The sequence below is a fragment of the Crocodylus porosus genome, unplaced genomic scaffold (assembly GCF_001723895.1).
Source record: "Crocodylus porosus isolate Cpor-Errol unplaced genomic scaffold, CroPor_comp1, whole genome shotgun sequence".
Classification (NCBI taxonomy): domain Eukaryota; kingdom Metazoa; phylum Chordata; order Crocodylia; family Crocodylidae; genus Crocodylus; species Crocodylus porosus.
In genome coordinates this window covers 45532939-45541153 of record NW_017728948.1, presented here as the reverse complement: position 1 = coordinate 45541153, position 8215 = coordinate 45532939, and the positions used below count along the sequence as shown (strand labels likewise).

Genomic DNA, 8215 nt, shown 5'->3' with positions numbered 1-8215 from the left:
CCCCGACCTGCCCCCTACCTCCTTGCTCCTCTGTATCTGCCCCCCACCTCCCCTTTACCTTCTGCTGCAGCTCTGCTCCTCCATGACAATCAGCAGCAGCACACCCCTGGCCTGGCCTGGCCTCAACCCAGGGAGAAGCAGGAAGGTCCAGGTTTCCCCACCACCCCACCATGGTCTCCTTCAAACTCTACCCCCCACCCCCCAGCTGCATATCTCCCTCCCCTGCCAAAAAAGTCATTTTGGTGCAAGGCAGGCAATGGCTCAGCTCTAGCTTTAGCCCCAAGCCCAGGGCCAAAGCTGGAGCTGAGCTGTGCCTGCCCCAGGCTGGTACTCAAATCCAAGACGACGCTTTTTTCCTCCATGCTGATTGGGGGGTGGGGAGGGGGACTCATCTTGGATTTGAGTAGGTCATAGAATCATAGAAAATGAGAGTTGAAAGGGACATCAGGATGTCATCTAGTCAAACCCCCTGCTCAAGGCAGGATCATCCCCAACAATATCAACCCAGCCAGGACTTTGTCTAGCCAGGTCTTAAAAAGCTCCAAGAATGGAAATTCCAAAACCCCTCTGGGTAACCTCTTCCAGTGTTTTACTACCTTCCTAGTGAGTAAGTTTTTCCTAATATCTAATCTAAACTTTCCTTGCTGCAACCTGAATACGGTATACCTGTATAGAAGTAGATATTGCTTAGTAAAGCACACAAATTGGAGATATTTATTATACATAACTTTAAATATGCACCTCTAAAATGGGATTTAGCACTCAACCCCTAGCACAAGAATTATATTTACTCATGTTAATCCAAAGTCAGACAGAAGGCAGGTATATTTTGTGACTTATGGGCTAATTATATTTTACTTTTATATTACAGACAAAAATTATAGGACAGACTACTTTGTATTAGCTTTCAACAGCATGTAAGCAGATAAGTAGTTTGTATTTAGTTCTTACCTTGTATTTTATTCCACTCATGTGCTTCTCCTAAGCAATTTGCATCATACTGGTATTGTTCATTTTTATAAAAGTAATCATCAGTACTGAGAATAATTCCACCTGGGTTATCCTCTAGCAAATTCCTATGAAAGATGACATTAAAGCAGCATTTTTTTCTTCTTCAATGTTTGCCTCTACCCATTAAATACATATGCAAAGTCCTACACACATATATATGGTTTGGTGTGGCCCCAGGAACACAGCCTCTGAAGGAAGCTTCAACCTCAGGGAAATACAGAGTCAATGACACAACTGGCACTCTCTACTCAGGCTATAGCCATCCATGGAAAGTAGCTGGAAGAAAATAACCTTGCAATGTGACTCCTACAAATTCTAGTGCCAAACAGTCAAGAGGGAAAGAGAGCCCAAGGAAAAAATAGTATCTGTATCTAGTGAGGTACTTCTGCATCAGTCCCACACAAAGTTATATTTGCTTACCTGGCATTATTAAATATCTACATAAGTCTGAAATGGACTATAACATAACATATGTACAAAAGACCTACCTCTCAAAAGCCTTTCAACAGAATGAAAACTAAGAGCTGGATTCTTCAATCCAGCAAGTTAAATTTGCCCCTATTTAAATGGTGCAAATGAGCTGGAATTTAAATAGTCCAGAAATTTCCCGCCTGTGAAAGCGGGACTTTGATCTACCCAAAACTGCCAGATCTGGCAATGTTCAACTCTACCTGCAGTTGTGTCACAAGGAAGTGTAAGGCATGTCCCAGATGGACAGGAAGACCTGAGTGAACTGAACTCTAGCATAGCTGATCCTCTGCTGGCATAAACTCCAATATGAACTTTGAGCCACTGGTAAAGCTCAGAGCAGGACCCCTCCCATATCCAGCAGAGATATCCAGCAAAGAAAGACCACTAAGACTTAGTGGCTCAGCTTCCCGCAGCTACAATTACCCACGTTCAATTTAGACAAGATAGTGAATCAGGACATAAGCACAACTTTCTACAAATACCAGTAAACTCTTCTTCGTTTTTCTCCCTTATTAAATCCTATAATCTGACTGTTAAGCTTTTTTTTTTTTTATAAACACACAATATAAAATGTTCTACCTTGCCAAAAAAGATTTTCCTGATCCTGGAACCCCTCTGAGAAGAACAAGTACTTGACCTACAAAATGTGTTTTTTTTCTCATCATGTGACAAACAGATGGCTGGTATACTTGAGAGAGGTTCATTTTTTGGTTTCCATCTTGATGTCCCCATATCTTCAGAGACGCATTGCTATCTTGGACATTTGAAACAACTGAAGAGGAAAAAGGCACTCCTTTTCCAAAAGTCCTAGAATCAGAAGCAGGTCTCCACTGTCCAGGACTGACAGCAACTGGAGTTACAAAGCTGTGACTTCCACTTAACGGATATAACTCAGAAGCCAATGGATTCCAAGGAGGCTGATGAAGTTGCTGTGGTGATATAGAAAAATTAAAGTTACAACTATGCTCGAACTGCTGAAAATCTGAGCGATTTAATGGTTTGAAACTGGATCCTTCAAAAGATGTAAATGCAGCAGGGATAAAAATATTTCTATGGCCACTGCATACAGCCATATCTTCTTCCTGTTGTTCACAGCATTTTGAACTGGAATTTCCAAAAACAGCTGTTCCAGATTCTAGAAGTTCATGGGAGGACTGACCAGAAGTACAGTTCAAACTTTCATCATTGGAAACAACATTTGGCATTTGATCAGGATTTTTATGACCCATTTCCCAGTTTGCTAGTTCAATGATTTCTAGAGCTGCACCATTGTCAGCATGTATATCTGGCAGCCTGCAGTCTTTTAATACCTGTGTAAAATTGTCCATGTCAGCTGATGATCTCTCTTTCGTTCGAAGGCTCAATTGACTTACTGCTGGCTGAGGAGATTTGTGACACTTTGCACTGCATGTAAAGGAGAAGTTTTCTAACTTCCCATTGTTTATCTCAGATTGAAAAAGCATGGCATTACAGCCTAATGTGGATTTTTTCCATTCAGGAGATTCAGTAATGGCACTAGAACTACTGTATTCAGTAGCTTGCAATTTGTCCTCCAGTCTGTATTTCTCAAAAGCATTTTGTATCAAGGAATCCAGCTCTTCAGTCAACTGAGTATCAGGCGATAGGACCTTTTCTGTTTCTTTTTTAAAATTTACCGGATCTTTTTTTGCAGAACTTTCTTTCATTGCTTCATTTGCAAGAGACCTTTGCTGCTGAACAAGAGCTAGAGATGATGCTACTGAATCAAACCCTGAGACTTCTGAAGATGCTACACCATTAGCAGCTGTGGACAGTTCTAGCAGCCAATCCATTGCATTTTCAACTGTTAAAGTAAAAAAAAATAAGAGGTGATCAAGAGAAACAACAGATGCTAATTTTGATTTAGTTTAAGTAAAGTTTTACAATCTACATTAAAAGAAATATTAATTTGTTATAACAGCATAGAATAAAATGACTAGAAAGCAGAATTTACTATACTTTCTCTTAATCTCAATAAAACCTATTGCTCACTAGAATTCAAGACTCAACTGAATTTGCACACACTGCAAAATAACAACATAATGTGATTGAAAGGTAGTTAAACTGAGAAGCTAAATTTAACCTTGGAGAGGAAGGAAAATATTACATTGGATAATGAAACAGACGCTTGAATTTAATCTACCTTTCACAGAAAAAATAGAATGAAATGGACTGAAATAATCACTAAGAGAGGATTACAGAGATGCACAGAAAAAACCAGAAACATAGAAACTGTTTTGCTGCATCCAAGAGCATTTAAAAATGACATAGCTTAAGGCTGTCCAACTTCTCAGTGACCAAGGGCCATACTCCACATATTCCATACCAATCAGGGCTGCACATCTTGGAGACGACACTACTGAGAGCCACAGGCCCCTGGGTTGCATACCCCTACCCCACACCGTGCAAATGGTCAGCCTCTGCCACATATACTACTGCATGACACTGCAATCATGCCCTGCCCTCTTATGCAGAAGCAGCAAGCTAAAGCTGATGGAGGAATGGAAGCCTAGAGACCCCAGCTGCAGAAGCAGCTAGAGGTACACGGAACAGCAAACCAGGTAGGAACCCGGATGCTGCGCATTAATCTGTCACAGACTGTGCACGGGCCCCAGGCCACCAGTTGGACAGCCCTGGTATGAAAATCCACTTAACTGCACCATTTTTATAAAGCTAAAAACTAAGTTTATAGTGTTAGCAGTTGTTATGAACTTGAAAAGCAACAAAACTGCACATCAAACTTTAAAGCAATGATTCTCAACCAGGGTGCCATGAGATCCTTTGTTTCAGGATGCCACACAACGTTAGCACTCTTAGGTGTGCAAATGATTCACAAAATAAACCCAGAGATGTCAAACAAAAATCCAGTGTCAAAAACCATTCTGACCCGTTATGATCTTTCTGTGTTCTCTGCAACGGAAGACTTACTATATTATTTTTCTGCTTTAAGGACTTAGGAGAAGAAGAGCTTAACATGACTAACATAAGCTGGAATTTAACTGTTTATTCTAAAGGGATATGTAGTTGTTGTCCTCCATGTAGAAAAACCTATTTTAAATTCAGATCCTTTGGCAGGGCTGGATATATCCCTTTAATCAAGACAAACTACAGGTTTCTCTTGCTTTATGCAGGTTCTGTATGTGCAAATTCGCTTCTACGCAATGACCCATTTTATACCAAAAATGTATTATATGCGAGGTAATTTCACACCTATATGATCTGTGTGGTGGAAGCCCACAGTCAACTGCTTTGTGCGGTGCATTGTGGGAGTGACAAGCACCAGAATATAGTCTCCTGTGTGGACCTGTGCTCCTTGCTGGTTGTCTAAGATGTGTTTCTGTAGTTGCCATCCCCATTATGATAGTGCCCTGTGCTTGTGTGTACCGTCTGCTGTTGGAGAATACCAAAATTGTCTTGCAAAAGTGGTAAAAATGTGTCTGGGGGTCAGTACAGTCAAGGTCTTGGAACATATCCCTATTTGTTACATTGTGAAGTAGGTTCCCTTTATGCCAATTCGAGTTATGTGCTGTTTTACAGGAACACGTGTACCTCATAGAGCAAGGGAAACCCGTATTTAGCTTTTCCTCAGTCTATTACGTCAACTACTCAAAACAATAGTTTATGGGCTGATGTACTGATGTAGTGAAAATTCTAATATTATAAAAACCTTGTCTGTCAATAACGCTTTCTTTACTTGCACTCTGACTGGTTGCTTCGGCAGTCGAGTGCTCTGGACAGAAAGAGGCACATGGTGGAGCACCGCCACAACAGCAGGGACTGAGGGGCCGGAGCCAGCAGAGCTGGCCTGGCCCCCACTGCCCTGTTCTTTGGAGGCAGAGGGGGATGATGGGGACCAGAGCGCCGCCATGATGGAGGGGACGGAGTGGGAGGAGAAGGCCAGTCCCCCCCATGGCCTTAGCTCAGGGGGACAGAAATGGCCCTGGCCCCAACCCAAAGCAGCAATGGGGAGGCAGGTAGCGGTTGCAGCCCTGGCCCAAGGTGGGGAAGCCAGATGCAGGCCTCTGTCCCCACCTGCCTCCCCCCCACCATCATTCTTGATGGACAATTTGCTAGTATCAAGTTAGCATTAAAATGCTAACTTCCCTATTTTAATCTGTTCATAGGAGGAAAATAAGAAAACCAAGCCAAAGACTATGACTATATGATGAAGATTGCAGAATGAAACTGCTAAAGAGAAACAAACACTTTTCTTATGAATGATTTTCTGTTCCTCTCCCATGTTACATGTTCCCTCAGAGTACTTAGCTAGGTCCACATGAAAAACACACTACGTGCATCTACACGTCGCTGTATGGCAACGCTGCTACAGCACTGTGCTTTAGTATTTCCTTTTGGCACAGTAACAGCACTCTTACAGAATGTAATACAGGCTCTTACTGCGCCATGCACATGGCACATAGGTAAATTTTGCAGCTACGTCACTGTAGTGACGCGCTATACTGGAGGAGTGTGCTGCTACAACAAAATAGCTGGTGATCATGTGTAGAGCTATGTCACCATAGGGCAAAGTGTATACGCACCCATTCAGTTAAAATGTATAGAGGAGTATAACAAAAAAGAAAATATATTTAAAAACAGGAAAGACTGGGGTGCTGTTATCTTTCAGATGGCAAAATTTTCTTATGGAATGCAACCACTTATACAACAAACAGCATTTAATTTACCTTTAAAATCACATTCAGAAAGAACCATATAAACCACAGTAGGTTCCAAGTCAGAAAACATTTCTGACACGCTGTTGAAGAGCTCTTCTTTATTGACACTGTACATTTCATGTGACATGGTTGTATCTCTTGACGATGGTTCCAGTCCCTCAACAGTATTGACAGTTCTATCAGAGTTCACAATTTTCCTCGAGGGACTTATACCAGGATTTTTTCGTTTCTTTGGCATTCTAAGACCAGCTGCCTTTTTGTTTTACTTTGCCCACAAGGTTGATTATGTCAAGTTCAGAGAAAACAAGATAATGCACTTTTCATATCTCCAATGCCCATATTAGCAGTAGCAGACCTAGAGGGAAAACAGTAGAGAAATATGCAAATGAGTTTCTATGAATTTCCTTTTAAATATATGCAAAGAAGATCTGAAGTTTTTTTTCTGAGTTGTTTTTCCTTCTTTCAAAGGGCCATAAAAAGCACATATACTTCTTTCTTTATCAATCAGATATTTAAGTCTTGTCTGAACAAACAAGTGACTATAATGATGTTACAGATGAAGAGCAAATGAAAAAGGAAGGAATATCACGCAAAGAATTTAAAACAGAAGTAAAAAATGTTTTTAGGCAGTGCAAAAACACCTGAAACCTCAACTTATTAGATGTTGGCATGGTGGGGCAGATGGCGGGGAGCCACAAGGGGCCCAATCCTTGTTGTGTCAATGAAGCCCCAGCCCCGCCCCTGCCATCCCACCCAAGGCACATGTGCTAAGCAAAATGCCTTCACACGCCATGCTCTATCACCTATGCAGGGGAAGGGGGTTGCCTACCCCTGGTTTAAAATACTTTTTTGTCAATACACATCAGATTAATTCTGATGACTAGTTAATGTTTTGGGGAAATGCAATGTTTCCTGAAGACTGAGGACCTAGAGCCCTTAAATGAAGGTGCTAAAGATCATAGTAAACCCATCCAACATCTCCCAGAAGTCTTCTGTCAAGACAAAAAAAAGAAATAGCATGTCTAAGTATTAAAATGAACAGAAGTTTGATAAAAAAATCTTTCAGAACTATATTTATCATAAAAAGTAGAAAAGGAGAGAGGGGCCATCCCCCTTTTCTAAGATCCTTCAAATGCCACTTTTACAGAATAAAATGTAATAGCACATTATAATTATTGTAATCACTGCATTAACTAACATAAACAAACATAGTGAGATCTGCCTCTTCATGATGAAAGAACTTCAGTTTCTGGTTTTCTTTTCAAGTTGACAGTAGCTGGTAACACTACAAACCTAGTACAAAGAACTGTGTACTAACCAGGATCCTGAAACAACTGGCTACAAATCTAAGAACCTTGGATTAATTACAGTGAACCATCACTAATCCATGATCATATGATCAGTGATTTTAAAATAAGGTTTTTTTCTACTTAAAAAGAACTGTCCCAGTGATGGCCATCTTGATTGGTCCACCAACAATCTAGCAAACACACTTAATAATTTACTAGTACACTTGACTCTTTTCTCCCTGGGTCATCATCAGGGCATGTATGAGGATAGCATCATTTTTAGTACTACAGGATGGTAACAACCCCTATTATTGTTCAGTGATCTCTTCTGGTTACTTGCAAACACACACAATTTTAAAGGTTCCAGAGGAACTGGTGGTTGCCCACTTGGGTTGTAGAAAGTTAAATACAAATACGGGATCATCAAGAATCTCAGAAAAAAATCCTGCCTCCCTATAAGAAATGAGGTGGAGCTCAGAGAGATTTAAAAAAGGAGTCTGAAACAAAGAGGATGTCAAGAAAGAGTGAAGCAAGTCATGAGACGAAAAAAATGCACAAAATCAGAAAGAGAGAGATACTTCACTTCCAAAAGTAAAGGAAGAATGGTAATGGATGAGAAATTGAAGAAAGCAAACGAAGAATCAGAGAAAGAAGTAAAATAGTTTCATAGCTTCTAGGGTCGGAAGGGACCTGAGCAGATCATCTAGTCCGACCCCCTGCCATGGCAGGAAAGAATACTGGGGTCAAATG

At 40.9% G+C, this 8215-nt stretch overlaps 1 protein-coding gene across 1 annotated transcript in view; it reads right to left on the bottom strand.

Annotated features, from left to right (window-relative positions):
• The window catches only part of N4BP2 (NEDD4 binding protein 2), a 59870-nt gene that overhangs the window by 30251 nt on the left and 21404 nt on the right, over nt 1-8215 (bottom strand). The window contains exons 4-6 of the mRNA XM_019552883.1: nt 6186-6531; nt 2062-3304; nt 952-1076 (exon numbers count right to left, since the gene is read on the bottom strand). Coding sequence (XP_019408428.1) covers nt 952-1076; nt 2062-3304; nt 6186-6414 — 1597 coding nt within the window. The 5' untranslated portion in view covers nt 6415-6531. The remainder of the gene's footprint in view (nt 1-951; nt 1077-2061; nt 3305-6185; nt 6532-8215) is intronic.